We start from the raw sequence: 17,446 nt of genomic DNA on the forward strand, positions 1-17,446 counted from the left end.
TATGTAAATGGGTGGAGTGTAGTAAACTGATGCTTTAGCATTAGGGAAATTCAGATGCAATCTAGGCCGAGAAAGTTCACGCACATCCATGAGTTGCACCGGTCGGTCTACCACTGTGCAAAACGAATGAGAAGCAGAACTAAGGAAGGACAGCAGGTGGCAGATCAACATATACACCCGGTATCCACCAGAGGATATTCAGATGGATGTCATATTCACATAGAACATTTCTGAATATCTACCCAAACTGCTGATGGTTGCTACCTCTGAAAAGCAGGAGCAAAACGTCAAGGCAGAGAACTTTAAAATCTCCTTGAATTCTCATTACATGTATTTGTTTTATTTGTGGGGGCCTCAAGGGTGTGTGGCCCAGGTCCTCTCCTTTCATTACGTGTCGCCTGGGGACCAACCTCAGGTTTGCAGGTCTGACATCAAGTGCCATTAATAACAGTTTAGCAATGAAATAATTTTCTTCAACGCAGGCACAGATTACCGAATGACACATTTTCAAGACTAGAGTGGTCAAGTCTTTCCTATAGTTATTATTCATGACTGGTCTTCTATGAGTTTCAGTAACAGTCCGCATCCTACAAACATGGCTCTTAAGTACTGTAATAAGATACCTAAGAGTAATACTTCAGAAGAGTGGTCTAAAGGAAGTAGAATCTAAGTCAATAAAATGGAGAGGACAAGGAAGTGCGTCTTGATCCAGGAATAGCCTGGGGGAAAGCAAGAGCTCCATGACACTGATGGGGAGGAGTGTGGGAGTTGAACTGAGAACGAGCTCAGAGCCGCTGTGACTGAAAATGGCTGGAAGCTCAGGCACAGGCCCACCCTGGTGTCCTCAACGAAGCAAAAATGTACTGAGCACACAATCATGCAGCAGACACTGGGCTACTTCCAAGGCTCGAAGACCAACAGGAAACAGCTACTGAGTTCAAGAGATTAGACTGGACCTGTGGAGGCAAGGCCAGTCTCAAATGGAGCAAGAAGCACGAGGCCCAGGAGCCAAAGCTCTGGCACAGCACTTCTGGGTGTCACCCAGGTGAGGGTAACAACACTAGGAGTACATGTGTGACCCCCATTGGCCATGGAAACGCCATTTCCCTTCTTCCCACAGCGTCCTCAGCCCCAGCAGCAAATCTGTAGATAGACTTTCTGCAACCATCTAGTTACACACACTCCCAGCTGCCGTTGTGTACGCACACCTTTCTGAACCACACTAGGACCCCTGAGGACCAGTGAAGGCCAGGCAGTCCCTCACGTCTTTGAATACAGGGTCTACTTCCCTGATGGATGGAAACTAGGAAGAGACTTTGAGGAAAAGATACTACTACTGGCTAATCGCAAATGAAGGCCATTATTTTCCCCTTCAAGGTAGGCTGTCTCATGCTCTCTGCCTCTCCATGGCTGGAACAGAATCTGGCTTGAGACAGTCAAGGCAGTACTTTATAGGAGGCCCACCTCAGTGAGCCCAGGGGCTTGAGTGAAACCCTCTTCATGGTGGTTCTGCATGTTTGTTGCTAATGGAAAGTATCTTTTCACACCGGACCCTGTGGAAGGGAAGCAGGCCACCAATGTGGCAGTTCTCCACATGGGCCATCGAGCAGAGGTGCTTCATGTGGCCCAACAGGTAGATTGGCTATGTTCACGAGGAATCCCAGCAAAGAGTACGGTAGAAAATGAGAGCTTCCAAGATGTCTTCTTTCTTCTCTTAATTTTAATCATGAAAAAGACAGCTTTCTGTAACGCTCACAGGATGACTTCAGCACAGAGGTGTCACTGGGCCACCCTGAACTGCAGAGGAAGCCTCTGGAGTTATTTCAGGCATTGTAAGAGTCAGCTAAGAGAATGGGTACAGGTTGTGTGTTTGCTGCTTAAAGTATCTGACACGGAGTGGAAAAGTGCTTTAAACAGAAAGATACAACAGACCAAACCCCATGAGAAGAAAGGCCTGAAGTGCCCCAGAGAGGCTTGAACCAAAGGAGACAATTGGAGTACCACTCTAAAGTCACCTACGTCCTGGCTGACAGGAAGAAGTGTATGATCAAAGGTTCATTTAGGTTTTTACTTAAAAGTAGGCATGGGAGGGGGATGGAAGTGAGTGGGCAGTTAGTTTTAGTTTTCAAGAATAAAAGCGATAAGCCCAAGTTTCAACCAACTGCTAATCACGGCCCTGGAGGTGGTGAGAAAATAGCCTTCATGACTTGCTCACATTTGTGGCATCCACTGAATTTCAATGAGGGCACAGCTCCTGACCTCTCTAGAAGAAGCTAGAAGCTTTGTTTGGGATGGTGACTCTCAATAGAGAGGGGGAAAGCCAGTGGGTGTTCTTGGGCTTCAGTAAGAAAGAGGACAAGAGGAACTGCCAAGCACAATCTCAAAAAGGCACCACTGAGCTCCTTTGAGAGCCCAGTTCTCAAAGCTGCTGCCCTTCAGTGGCTGTGAGGAACACAAGTCTGATACAGAAGTGACCTGGAACAGGCTATGTGCCCAATGAGAGGAGTATACTGCAAGCAGGGACCAATGGCAGCCTTGGGGGCAACTGGTACCTCTGGCTAAGCCAGTGAGAACCTGCATTCAGGACTCAAGTTTCTCCTAAGAGCAACTCCTAAAGTCATGGGACTGCAACACCATCGCCTTACTTTTTATTTCTGTGGGGCTACCAAGATGGGACGTCCCGAGCTCAGCTTTACCTGTGGTTATCAACACAATCAGCTTCCTCATCCTGGGGCCATCAGAGGGGCCCTTCCCTGATGTGAATGTCTCCATGTTTGTGGTCACGGTAGCACATGTGTTGATAGAGTACTTTCGGCCACAGCTTCTTTTGTTGCAAGTAAGCCAGGCACTATGTGGCTATCCCCCTCAGCCTTCCAGACACATTCCGGCATCCTGCCAAGGCAGTGTTCTGGGCTGATCCTGGTGGGGTAGCAAGCAGCAAGGCAGACACATGGGCTGATTCCTAAGGAACACACAGCCGCAGGGAACATGCAGAGTCAACTACTTGGTGAACATAAGTCAAATCAAATACTCTCAAGACAATGCTGTTTTAAGAATTCTGCAGCCAACACTGGTATAATTTGAATTTGGTTTGTACCCAAGAGGCCCACATGATGAAAGCTTATTCTTGGGGTGGCCACTTTAGAGTGGTAGACCCTTTTAGAGTGTGGAGCCTCAGCGGAAGGGAATTAAGTCATTGGGAATATGTCTTTGAAGGGGCTGTTGGGACCCTGACTCCTGTTTATTTCTGGGTCACAAACGGTGGGTAGCTTTGTCTGTCATATATCCTGCTGTGATGTGCTACCCCTCCATGGGTCCAAAAGCAACAGGCCAGGCAAGCATGGCTGAAAGCTTAGAAACCATGAGTCAAAATAAACCACCTTTGAAAGGTTGAGTGATTTTGTTACAGAAGCTAACACAACTTGGTAAATGTAGCAAACGATACCAAATTGTTCAAATGATTGAACTTGTATTATGTGATTTTCAACTCAGTCAGAGAAGTGCTGTGTAACACCGTGAAGCACTTTTAATGACTTACTAGCTGTTCTTCCCAGCCTCTTGTGAGCTCAATGCAGCCAGCAGTTTTTGTTTTGTTCTGTTTTTCTCACATAATGAAAGCCCGGCTTCGTGGAAGGTACGAGGAAATAGGCACACTAACTACGAGGTGAGTGTTTCATGAAGGTTCCAAGGCTCTCAGCCTGAAGATGTGGCTCTTTTGTGACAACGGCAGCCATGGCAGCAGCTGGCGCTTCAATGTGCTGTGAGGAAGCCAAGCCAAGGCAGGAGCTGTCTCTCAGCAGCAGTGTGGTAAGAGGGTGGGGTGTTCTGCTGACTAAGGCATGTCTAAAATGGCTGTTAAATTTTATAATGTGTACAGTTCAGCGTTTTATAAGAACACTCCCAGAGGCGCGCAGCCATGGCCACTATCTAGTTTCAGAGCCTCTTCACCACCGCAGAAGAAACTGACACCCAGCAGCCATGCCCATCCCTCTCTCTGCTACCTGCTGGGCTGTTCATCTCCTTCCTGTTCTCATAGATGCCATCCCGGCCATGCGGTTTAAGTGGGATTATGTGGTTTTGTCCTGTCCTGCCTGGCTTCTTTCATGTGCTAGGATGTTTCCAGGGGTCACTAATGCTGTGGCATGGACCAGTACTTCCTCCGTGGAAGCACTCAGGGTTTCTTCCTGGAGTGGGAATGAGAAGGGGTGGCCTAAATTTAGGGCAACAGAAGAGAGCCTCATGCTTGGGGAGCCCACACACACATCCCGAACGTTGCCCCCTTGGTATGCTTTTGATAAGGAAAAGGAAATGCAGATGGTGGAGGAGACCCATTAGCAAGGGTCCTAACTGAAGAGGTCAGTGCCTCATACACAATCAGTGCGGCTCTCCAAATGTCAACATGGCCAAACCTGCCCCCTACACACAGGTGAGGCCGATAACACCCAAGACACATCTGCTGGACCCCTTTCTTCACCAGCTCCAGGAGCTCACACCGACAGCCACAGGGACACACGAATTCCTCATACTTCATTGAGCGCTCACACCAACGCCTCTAAACTTCCGTGGGTGGGGGCCCCTGTGCTCCATCTCCAACACTAACCATAACCTCCCTTGTGCCCATGTCGCCTCTGTGTAAAGTTGATCAAGTCCCTAACAGCTTACTAAAAGGCTTCCCACTGGGTCACAGCATCAGCCAGTCTTACAGATTTTCCTCTGTGTTCCGATCTTCGCCCATTGGACAAGAAGCAGGCGTGAAATGTTGTCCGTACTTTCGGAAGAAGAAATGGAGGCCCTAGATCACATTTGTTGGCAGAAAGTGACAATGTGAAGTCAGGATCCTATCTGTCATCCCACTACCCTGCGTGGAATCAGGGGGTCAGCTGATAAACCGTTCCTTCCAGGGAGAGCGTAGGAGAAAAATCATTTCATGTTTCAGAAGCCCAGATTCTGGAGCTTATTCCTCCTGACACCAGGCCATGTATCCAGAACACATCCAACAGCAAAATACCTTAAGGTGGTCAGTTTGCATGGTCCCCCCCCCCATTACTGAATCCACCAACACAGACCAAAGCTCACCATAAACCAAGAAACAGCAAGATGGTATACATTCAATTCATATGAAGGTCCAAAGGGAGACTTTTGGCCATGTCAAACTTGCTGAGGACAAGGTGTGAGGAACACTTCCCACTCCCAGCCTCCCCTGCCTCCCAATCAACCACTCTTCTTACCCTCCCTTCAAACTTGGCGGTGGCTCCTTCTTTGACGCAGAGGTTCCGAGGAGGCAGAATGAAAGCAGGGGCCTCGGTGAGAGGCAGAGAGCTGACCCTCGAGGGATCCACACTGTGGGAGGTTTTGGACATGTGCGACGAGGCAAACAGTTTCACGTCCCCCATGGTCTACAAAAGGAAGAGGAGCAAGTCAGGTCTTACAATATACAGCGTGCCAGCTTCCTCATGGAAACCACATGCCCAGCCCTTTGGTTTGAGCTATGAGGAGCAGGGACCCAGTAGTGTCAGCATCTATCCGGAGTGCCTCACTGTGGCTTCTCCACATAAGGTACCAGACAAGAAAGAGCCAGTCCTAGAGCCCTGCCTGCCATCATAGCACCCACTAAGAACTTCATCTGGCTTCTGAGAGAGCATGGCTTGGTCGGGACCAGGGAAACTGGATGGCTTGTAGGTTTTGCAATAGTCCTCTGAGGCCTGTGATCAAGTGACAGCTACATGAAGCCCTGAGGTGGGGTGTCCCAGCTGCTTCTGCCTGAACTGTAAGAGAGCACGGCTACAAACAATGGCATTGGGACCCCAAGACAGGCAGGAGACTGGGTTAATGTGATGGGGCCTAGGTGAGAAGGTGGGAGTAGGTGGCGTCAAGCCAGGGACCACATGCTGATGTACAAAGGCTCGAAGATCAAAGCGTTAAGGAAAGGAAGGAGGCACTAGAAGCTATCCAAGCTGACTCTGTCCTTTGTAACTAAGGTCCAGAGAGGCTAAACCGTTATCAACAGATAAAAAGAAAAAAACAAAACAAAACAAAACACGATGCCATCACTGCCAAGAACACCTTGAGCCTGGGATCCTGTCCAAGGCAGATATGGGACTAGACAGGATATGTCGGCAGGCTGGCAAGACTAGCCAGGATTAAAGGGTTGCTATGAAAAGGAATAACTGTTGCCCACTGAGGTAATCAATATCTAACTCTTTGGAGTTGCTTGTAGTCAACTTTAAGTATGTTTCAAGGGAAAATTTAGAAGATGCTGATGTGCAAAAATAATAACTCATCTCTTTTTTGGTGGGCTGGTAAGAAAGCTCAGTGATCTAAAGGCACTTACCTCCAAGCATCATGGCCTGAATTATATCCCTGGGTCCCACAGAGTAGAAGGAAAGAAATGACTCCTTTAAGCTGTTCTCCGACCTCCACATGCACACCATGGTACACGTACACACGCACACACTAAATATATAACATTTTAAATTGTCACTCACTGAACACTCACCTGTTTCAAACTGTCTGGAAGACCTTTGTCCTTGATCGCATTTTTTATAGTTTTTACTTTATTATTTTATTTTTGATTGACATAGTTACTCCAGGTGTTTATGGGATACAGTGTGATGTCTTGGTTTCTGATGTCATGTGCTCTAAGTCAGGACAGGCAGCATATCCATCCCCCTGGACAATTATCACTTCTCTGTGGTGATGATACACAGAACCTTTCCCAGTTCTTCCGAAATGTACCTTAGAGTTGACTACACACTTCTCATGAAACCCCAGGCCTCACTCCTCCTGTTGAACCTAATGATAACACCCCGAGAAGTGGACTCATCTTTATGCAAATGGGAAGCCTGTACTCGGACAGACACAAATGAGTGGCAGAAGTGAGGGCGGGGTCATGCTACATGGGCTAAAGAAGAAAACTGAAAATACCCACAATTCTGCTATGCAAGATGGTGCTGCTCTGTGGGCATAGAGGAGTAGGCATTTTACAAAGCAGAAAGCAAATCATATAGAAATGTCTCCTAATTTTTCCTCCTAAATTTCCTCAAAATTAAGTGGATAAGAAGCTTTTAAGAACTCTGATTTGGCCAGATGGTGGTGGCACACACTTTTAATCCCAGCCCTTGGGAGGCAGACAGCCTGGTCTACAAAGTGAGTTCCAGGACAACTAGGGCTAGGGCTACACAGAAAAACCCTGTCTTGAGAGATAGGGAGATAGAGATGGAGAGGGAGAGGGAGAGGGACAGGGAGAGGGAGAAGGAGAGGGAGAGATCTGGTTTAAAGTCTGGAGAGATGGACCCGTGATAAAAAGCACTTGCTACACAAACAGAGCTAGCTGCACAAGGCCATGCTGCTGGAGGTAGAGACAGGAAGATTACTGGGGTTGGCCACCAGTCTAGTTCCAGGTGAGAGACACCATCTGAAAGGAATAAGGAGAGTGACAACAGGACATCTGGAGTTCTTCCATGACTTCTGCACATGCACACACAGGTGCACACACACCCATGTGCATATGGCCTACCTGACTTTCTCCCTCTCTTATTCATTCTGTTTCACAAATTAAAGCAAATTAAAACGCAGGTGTCTGATTACTCCCCATTACACGTCATTTGGCAGCTTCTTCACCGCAAATGTTTAGTGAGCATATCTGAATACAAGCCTTCTGCCCGGCAAACCTGGCTTCTCTCTCACTGATAAGACATCCGCTTTGCAAACAAAATTCCTTTCCAGGCTGGCTGCAGGAGGTAACAAGAAAAGCAAGTACCTGAGTCACATTTCCTGTGTCAGGAACATACGCTGTAAATAAACGGTTCATTTGCTCCTTACAGCACTAGGCAACAGCTAATCCCTCCATCCCATTTTATGGGTTAGAAACCTGTGCAGGGTTCAGAAATTTGTCCAAAGTCAACACAAGAGGGGGCAGGACTGGCACCTGAGTCCAGTGTGTGCCCTGGGCACTGTGTCTCCTGCAGCAGTCATTAACGGTACAAGGTTAAAACCGCTCGACTCCCATGCACTTAAAAATCTCGTTTAAGATTAAGATTTTGGGGGCCCATTAAGGCATGTCATTAAAAGATGGATGATAGTACAGGAGGCAATGTTTGTGGTGAAAACCAGACTAGAATATTTTCACAGAATAAGAATTCATTCCGGGACACAAGTGTCGCAGAGTAAACAGAAGAACATAGCCTTTCCCATGCTGCAAGTCGACCACAACCCGTGTTTGTGTGAACCGGAGCAATTGCATCAAAAGAAAAGGAAGCGGGGTTGGGGATTTAGCTCAGTGGTAGAGCGCTTGCCTAGGAAGCACAAGGCCCTGGGTTCGGTCCCCAGCTCCGAAAAAAAGAACCAAAAAAAAAAAAAAAAGAAAAAAAAAAAAGAAAAGGAAGCAAACACTGCTGGTGAGACCAGGTGAGACAGGCACGCTCGTGTTGTCATGGGAACGTGATAAACTGGAAAGCAATGTTGCAAGAGGATGCTGAAGAAAAGGGTGTCCGCTCCTTTTTCTAGTAATCCTACACACAGAAATACGTCGTCAGGAGAGACTCTGAGCTAGCCAAACGCACGTGTAAAAATGCTGATGGCATTACTTAAAGCAAAAACTAGACACGTAAAAAATCCAACCATGAGAATTGGCTGCATATGGGGGCATATCAGAAATAAAAAGACTATGAATTTGATGATATGTAAATGTTAAATCTTTTAAATAATTGAAAAAATTTCAAAAATACAGAAAAAAGTAACAAAAATAAGTGCTACCAAACATCCCCCCCTGGGAGTTAGCATCCTCCACATTTATATTATGTTGCTCTGTGTGTGTGTGTGTGTGTGTGTGTGAGTGTGTGTGTGAGTGTGTGTGTGTGAGAGAGTGTGTATGTGTGTGTGTGAGAGAGAGTGTGTGTGTGTGAGAGAGAGTGTGAGTGTGTGTGTGTGAGAGAGTGTGTATGTGTGAGTGTGTGTGTGTGAGAGAGAGTGTGTGTGAGAGAGAGAGGGAGAGAGGGAGAGTGTGTGAGTGTGTGTGCATGTGTGTGTGAGTGTATGAGAGAGTGTGTGTGTGAGTGTGTGAGTGTGTGTGTGCATATGTGTGTGTGTGTGAGAGAGAGAGAAAGAGAGAGAGAGAGAGAGAGTGTGTAAGAGAGAGGGGGACCATTTCAAAACCATCAGGTTGGTTGACAAAGTGACAATTAAACACATGCACAGGATGTGCACATGATCAGATACCGTGACTAACAGTGACCACAGGTTCATCTCCTTGGACACCTGTCGGCTCTTTATTAATACAGAACGAGTTGTTGGAGCCAGAGGTGCCTCCCTGTGCTAAAGGACCTGGGAACTAACTGCATTTTGGTGCTGGCTGTGGCTTAGACTCGGATTATCTACTAAAGTGTGTGAAAGGCTTGCTCACTTGTCTGCAGCTCTTCTGGGAGGCAGCAGAGCCCTGGGTGCTTCGTGGAAGATGCGAGGGAATTAGGGGGTCACGCTCAAAGGGGACATTGGGATCCTGGCTTCTTCCCTGTCCTTCTTTGGTTCCTGGTTGTCCTACAGTCTCCTCCACAGCACCATGATACCCTCCCTACTTTGCTCTAGGTCCCTGAACAATAGAACTAACTGACCATGGTTGAGCCCTGTGAAACTGTGAGCCGAGTTGAACCTTTCTTCCTTTAAGTTGCTTTTCCTCGGGCATTTCATCACAGTGTGAGAAGGCGAACAACAGAGACCAGCTATCTGGCTTCATTCTGCATCTTCCACATGCAATCTGCGATTTCCATGGTTCTACTTCCTATGAAATCATTCAAGTTTCTAAATATGGGTTGAAGCACTTCTGTTATTCTGGACCCAGCTTAAACTTAACATAATGTCCTCCAGTTATCTGTATGTTGTCATAAATGGTAGGATTTCTTTTTTTAATGGGTGAATAATATTCCACTTTGTGTGGATACATATGCTATATTTTCTTTATCCATTCATCCATCGTTGACTACTTAGGTTGATTCCATGCATTGGCTGTTGCGAACAGTATTATAATAAGTATGAGAGATCTGGTATATTCTGTTATGGTTTTTAAAGTTTTGAAACATTATTTATGTGTATGTGTCTATGTGAGTGTGTGCTACATGCATGCAAGTGTTGAATAGGCTGAAAGAGGGCAGTGGATTCCTAAGAGCTGGACTTCAAGGAATGGTGAACTAACTGAAAGGGCGCTGGAACCCACACTTGGGTCCTCTGGAAGTTCAGCATGTGACCCTGATTGTTGAGCCATCTCTTCAAGCCCATTAATGAGAAGAATAAAGAGATACTTATCACTCTGAGTATATTAACTGAGCATCTACTGTGTGCCACAGTTACATGTGGGGAGGAGTGGTGTTTGCACTTGTACAATGCATGGTAGTGTGGTGGTGGGAGGATACAAATAAGGTTCTTACACCCTGCATGACCACCTAGGCCCACAGCCTGGAAAGGGCACTGCTGCATCCACACACAATTCATCCCCTGCTGCTGAGGTGAGCAGAATGCTCGGTGCAGGTAACTCTAGAAATGGGGTGGAGGCGACCCAGGCAATGGGAAGCTCAGACGTCTTTAACATCACCATAAATTCAGGGACACTGCTGCTTTCCAGTTACCATTGGGTCAAGGGACCTCCATTCTCTTTGGCTCAGTTTTCTCTTCTGTCAAATGGGAACAATATGAACCTGGCGGGGTGGATCGAGGATGTGAGGGGAATGCAGTATATATAAGACAGAAGCATAGTATAAAAACCATGGGAATGAAACCTGTCACGGATGGCATCCCTTGCCCAAAGGGAAGCTTGTGTCTCACCTTGAAGACACGGACCCTGTCATCAAAGTCAGCAAGGAGCCTAGGCAGGCCTGCAGGCCTAACTATCCCGAGACAGTTCTAGACGGAGAAAGCCTGAGAACACTGGCAGCCTCCAGCTGCAGTGTTTTGTGAATAAGGCAGATGGTGACTATATTTTGTGGTCCTTCTCACTTCATCTTGTCAACCCCACAGGCGGTTCTCGGGATCCCCTTTCACAAGGACAAGGAAGCCGGATAAACCAGCGAAGCTTCAAGGTCACCAAGCTTAGAAGCAGAAACCAAAGCAGGGGCAGAGGGCCGTCCTATCTCCTGGATTTCTGGTGGTCCAGGCTGTCCTAGGTAACTGAAAGCACAGCAGGCAGGGGCCTGAGAGTTGGCAGGGGAAGAAGGGCAGGAGAGGTGACTCCTATGGCTTGGAGTATCTACCAGGGACTACTAATTCAAGATTTGGTTTCTAGATGCTGAGTCTAATCCCTGAGCACTGATTCGACACTGGATTCAGACATTCGTGAGTTCACACCAATGGGCTGCTAGGGGGCGGGGCCTGGTAGCAGGAAGAATATCACAGGAAAGGGGGCTGGCTGCTTTCGAAGGGCATCTTCCTGTCTCTGCACTAGCTTCCTGGCTACTGTGAGACAAGCTGCTCAGTCCAGCACATCCTTCCCAAGATGTCCACTCACTGTAGGCCAAACCAAGGTAGCCATCCAACCAAGGATTGAAACCATTAGCCAAAGTAAATCCCTCCTGCTCCCGCACCATTTCTCTGGGGTATTTGTCACAATGACAAAAAAAATCAACATTCCCCTTTCTGCTCTAGAAGACAAAAGCCTCCCCAGCCTTTCAATGCAGTGGGGAACTCAAAGAAGTGAAAGCAGGTCCCAGAGGGTCCCTCCAAGGCCTCATGACTCCAAACCTGCTGAGGTCCATCAGAATCTCAGAGGGTCCCAGATGCTCTCCCCACTTGAAACACATGTAGGCGAGGGGGTAGCTCAGTGGATAAAGGGAACCGCTCTCTGCAAGCATGAGTTTGAATCTCCAGACTCCGTACAAACCAGGCACACAGCAGAGATGGCAGAACCTGGGGAGCTCAGGGCCCACCTAGCCTGACAGACACAGCAGAGAAACAACAGCAACCTTGGCTCAAACGGAATGGAAAGTGAGGGCTTATATCCGAGGCTCTTCTCAGGCCTCTACACTCACACTGTGGCACCCGTTCGCACACATGTATGTGCACACACACATTAAAATTTTAAATTTTAAAAGGGACACACTTGGCCTGAAGACAAGACAGGGTCAAGCTTGCGGTTGAAAAGACATAGATAAGTCAATATTGCCAAGAACCACCTAGTCCTCTGTGGGAGGTTACTCCTCTGTTACAGGGGCAAAACCAAATCTAAGTCCCAAGCTGTGTAGTCAGGCCAAATAGTTCTGCTCACCATTGGCTAAACACCCCCACCCCCGTTAGCTCATCAACGCATGGCAGCTATAAGATTCCGGTCATACTGTTTGCACATTTCAGGGAAAAGTAATACTAAACTGAGCCAAACCCTTCTTATTCCTCCCTAGGTCCCATCAAACCCAGTGAGCACGAGAGAATACCAGAGGGACCGCATAGTATCTGAACTGTCTACATTAGCAGGGAAATACTCAGCAGCTGCGATCAAACACCCTAGCCAGGGGGGGGGGGGGTCGTTCAATACTCAGCCACATACAAACTAACAGACAAAGGAGAAAGAGAAAACCACAAAGAGAGAGGTCAAAAGAGCAGTGGCCAGCTAACGTCTGAGCCAAAGCCAAGCTCCATATAAGGTTTCCACAAGCAACACAATTTATTAATCACTCAAAGCAGCTCTGAGTGGATTGGACTTTAATTTGATCAAAAGCGCTTCTAATCGTCTCTTGAACCTCGAAAGGAACTTGCCAAGAGTGAACGCTGCTTTGACACACAGAGTCTCGGAACAAAAAGTCAAGTTAGCCAGCAGAGTGGAGTTGGAAAAGCCAACTGTCCCTCCGGTATTCCAAGTATACACACACATGAGATCAGTCTTGGAAGCTCTAAGTCACAGGACATCTTGGAAATACCTAACCTTTCCTGCTGGGAGGTGCCCCTGAGCAGGTGTGGCAGCCTGCCCGTAAACCTCCCCTCCTCACAGCACATATCAGAGGTGGCAAAAGCAAGAGAACAAACACCCCAGGCACTGATGAGCTCCCTCTGCCTTCCTTAAGCCTCTCAGCAATGCACTTGATTCCTGACAAATACCCTGATCTCTCTTAATCCTCCACTGAGCTTCTCTTCAGCTGTGCCTGGCTGCCTCACCAAAACCCACCCAAGCAAAGTGGGACAGGGCCACACAGGGCTACCCCCAAGACACACCTGATAGCAGCCGCCTCCCCACGCAGCTTCCAGTCGAGGCCAGCGTCACTGTTGCTGAGACCCTGGTCCAAAGTCCAGCAAGAATGGAGAGAAAAGGGAGATTCAAGCACACAGAGGCTGGGCCAGACAGAGAAAGTAAGGGGCTTTGTTCTAACTCTCCCCGCAGATGTTGCAACTTGCCTTCTGTGGGCCAGCCAACTTTGCTGGGAGACCTGTTGTTCTAATTCGCCCAGCTGGGGTGACCTTTGAAACCCCTGGCTGCCACAACAGAGCTGCCCAGGGAAGGCCCAGGGAGCCAGAGGTGGAAGCTCACAGGTTTCCACTTGTTCAGAGCTGCAGCCTCCAATCTGAGTGTAAAGCAACTGGAAAGACCCCGTGAGGCAGAGGATTGAGCCCCAGACAGGCTGGGCACTTCCCCAACTCCACATCTGGCCTGGACTGTCACTCCAACCCTTTGGCGCAGCTGGCCTGAGATCACCACCAGCTCCTGAGACATGTGCTTCCTGAGACATGTTCTTTATTCCGTAGGCCAATGGAGCCCTACTTAGGATGTCTAGTGCAGGAGGCTCACTCAGGAGGCAGACAGCCGAGAACTCCTGTGCTGGTACGTGGGCAGGAACGCACGCTGCTCGACACTTCACGGAGCACAGTGCTGTCCCATCCCCTGAGAGCACATACTACCTCCATCCCTACGGTGGACATCAGGTATTTCCCTAGTCCCCAAGGAACAGACTAAGCATCCTGAGCTTAAGCCCTGTTGGCTGCGGGTGGATTCCTAAGGGGGAGGCAATGTCCCGACACCTATGACACCTACGACATCCTTGATCTCCCAGCTCAGTGGCTGAAGCTTCTGTGACCTCAAAGAGCCTTTATATCCCTTCAAGTTATTAAAGCGTAAAAAGGCCTTTGTGAGTAAGTTATTGCTATCATTAAGATTTGGAGTGTTTGGTATTCAATTAAATAGTAATTCACATAACATGGACAACAAGCCTACATGCTAACATAATTTTTATTTTATTTTATTTTATTTTAGTTCTGTGACAGGGCTTCACCGTGTTGTCCAAGCTGGCCTTAAATTCTTGAGCCAATCCTTCTGGGCCAAGAGAGGCGTCTCACCACTTAAAGAGTTTTCCCTGCTCTTCTGGAAGACTTGAGTTCAATTCCCAGCACCCACATAGCAGCTCACAACAGCCTGTAACTCCAGTTACAGAGAATCTGATGACTTCTGACCTAAAGTACTAGAACATGCATGGCACATATTCACACAAACACACACACAAGTGAAAATAAAATACAGAGGGGGGAGGGAGGGGGAGGAAAGGGGAGGGAGAGAGAGAGGAAGAGAGAGAGAGAAAGAGAGAGAGAAAGAGAGAGAGGGAGAGAGAAAGAGGGGGAGAGAGAGAGAAAGAAAGAGAGGGAGAGAGAGAGGGAGAGAGAGGGGGAGAGAGAGAGGGGGGGAGAGGGAGAGAGAAAGAAAGAGAGGGAGAGAGAGAGGGAGAGAGAGGGGGAGAGAGAGAGAAAGAGAGAGAGAGGGAGAGAGAAAGAGAGAGAGGGAGAGAGAGAGAAAGAGAGAGAGAGAGAGGAGAGAGAAAGAGGGGGAGAGAGAGAGAAAGAGAGAGAGGGAGAGAGAGAGAGGGAGAGAGGGGGAGAGAGAGAGAGAGAGAAAGAGAGAGGGAGAGAGAGAGAGAGAGAGAGAGAGAGAGAAAGAAAGAGAGAGACCAGCAATATAAATATTTCTGAAAGAAAAATATATATCCTGAAAAAACGTTTAGTGAGAATTCAGTTCTGCTGTGTGTGTGTGTGTGTGTGTGTGTGTGTGTGTGTGTGTGTGTGTGTGTGTGTGTGTTGTGTATGGTTCTGGGTATGGAAATCAGGACCTCCCACAGGCAAGACAAGTGCTATACCACTGAGCTACAGCCCAATCCTGACAATTTTACTTAGTATTGTTACCATATATACGTATGGGAGCACATGGGATGGTTGCACTGTGGATGACAGCGCCATAGAGTCCTCTCCTTATCACTTTGATGTGGTTTCCAAGGACCAGTTGAAGCTGTCAGGCTCGCTGGGCAAGCGTGCTACCCACTGAGCCATCTTGCCAACTCGCAGATTGTCTTTCGTGTCTGGCCTAATAATGAAAATTAGATCTTTCCGCCTGTGTCTGCAACTAGCGTACTGTGACACCACAGTTACCTATAGCAGCTAGGAAGGGCCACCTGTGGCAAGATGACAGAAGTAGAAAAGCAAGTGCCATCCTACACACAAGTCATCTGGGCTCCTAAAGAGCCTTAGGCTTCCCTGATCGCACTGTAAGTCCCCAGACCATACTTTAGAACCTTATTCCGGCTAATCGCTCAGTCCCCTCTGTCACCATCTGTTCTCATTTCTGGCCCTCGTCAGACACCAAGAGCACAGGGGAAAGTGGCTGACTCTCAGCAATGCTGTGCTGCTTTAAGGAGTAAATTGACATCTCGATTCCGCCTATCTCTTCTTCCAGACGGAAAAATTAATCACTGTGACCAGAAAAATAAGAAGCCTGAGACTCACACTGATGGGAACAGCTGCCAGTCACCTAGGACCTCGGAAGATCTTGTACAAGGAGCTACCCCAAAGCCTTTCACTATAAGAAGTCCTCACACAGGACTTCTGGTGACTTAAGGTGCCTTAAATTGGACACGACCAGGAACAGCGTGTGGGGCTAACAGCATGGAAGATATATCTCAAGCCTGAGGGCTCCCGCAAGCACATGGAATGGCTCTCAGCTTGAATGTTAACTCTAACCCTAAAAGACTCGCACCAGGCATCGGGATGTGGGAGAAAATCTACATAAAAAAGCAGTCTCCAAATTCCCATCCTTAGGTTAAAAAAATAAATGCAGAGGAACGAAAGAGTTGACCAGACACACACCACAGACTTCTGGTCCCACAGAGATAAGCTGGGTCCTGTGATAGGCGCACTTATCAACTCCTTGACATTGTCTTCATCCATACATCACAACAGAGGAGTGAGCATTTGATTAAGACCATATGTCTTCCTAGGGGAATGTAAGCCACGCCAGGATAAAGGGCGCGCGTGCTCTACTCGGTGATGTATTGCTAATGTCTGTTACACTGGCAAGCACAAATACCTTCTAAACAAATACATGTGCATTCGTAAATGAATAGAAGTTTTTAATTTTAAAAATTTACAAGTCACTCTCGTGCTGTCTAGTCGTATGTCAACCTGACACAAGCCAGAGTCACTTGGGAACTTCAACTGAGAAAAGGCCACCATCAAATCCGCCTGTGGGCAAGTCTGTAGTACATTTTCTTTATTGATGACTAATATGGGAGGTCCCACCTCACTGTGGGCAGGACTACCCCAGGGTGGTCCTGGTACTATAGGGAAGCAGGCGGGCAAGCCAGTAAGCAGTGCCCCTCCTTTGCATCGGTTCATTAACCCTTCCCTCTCCGATTTGATTTTAGTCCCACTGCTTTATTACAGCAACAGAAAGCTTAGCTAAGATGCTTCTAAATCACGACACCATTTAATTTTGTCAGACATGGCATTACATCACTGCTGAGGAGATCGTAAGGAAAGGAGCAGATGAGCAGGCCTCCAGGGTTATGAGTCAACGTCCCAAGCAAAAGGCCGGTTGGTGCTTGGTTCCAGATACACGGGTTCTGGTGATCTACACATTACATTTGTGTAACACATGCACCCTCTCTATTCTTTAATTTTTCAGTCTATCAATTTCTGAAATGGGTGTAGTCATAGCCTGCCATGGTGTTCGTTGTGGAAAGCCAAAGCAAGAACTTGGAGGTAGAGTAGAAGCAGAAGCCACAAAGGAGTGTGGTGTTACTGGTCCGTTGCTTTGGCTGGCTCAGTTTGCTTCTCATACATCCCATGACCACCTGCCCTGCCACAGCGCTGCCCTCAGTAGGCTGGAAGCTTCCACATCAATCATCAGTCAAGAAAATGCCCTCACAGGCTAGGCTATAGGCCAATCTTCTAGGTACATTTCCTCAGTTGAAATTCCCTCTTCTCAAGTAACCTTCAGCTTGGGTCAAATTGACAAAAAAAATATTAAGGCATATAATAACTATGTTCTCCAGATTTCTTGCTGGTTTCTGTAAGCAACTTGGCCACATGTTCCCACTTGAAAATGTGCAAACTACCCCACACTGGTCCCTCACCTCTGAGTTCTCCTCCAGTCCGTTACATAGTGCCCTCCACACATGAAAGACACACAGCTGCCCACAGCCAAACTGTATCAGGAGGG

General features: G+C 47.7%; 1 protein-coding gene across 4 annotated transcripts in view; it reads right to left on the bottom strand.

Moving 5' to 3' along the window:
• The window catches only part of Mylk (myosin light chain kinase), a 252,871-nt gene that overhangs the window by 175,357 nt on the left and 60,068 nt on the right, over window positions 1-17,446 (bottom strand). For 3 of the 4 annotated variants that reach the window (NM_001105874.2, XM_087575816.1, XM_087575815.1), the window contains 1 exon segment: window positions 5,229-5,396. In NM_001105874.2, the coding sequence (NP_001099344.2) occupies window positions 5,229-5,396 (168 nt within the window). 4 annotated transcript variants of the gene reach the window in all.

The sequence above is a fragment of the Rattus norvegicus genome, chromosome 11 (assembly GCF_021556685.1).
Source record: "Rattus norvegicus strain SHRSP/BbbUtx chromosome 11, alternate assembly SHRSP_T2T, whole genome shotgun sequence".
Taxonomy (NCBI): domain Eukaryota; kingdom Metazoa; phylum Chordata; class Mammalia; order Rodentia; family Muridae; genus Rattus; species Rattus norvegicus.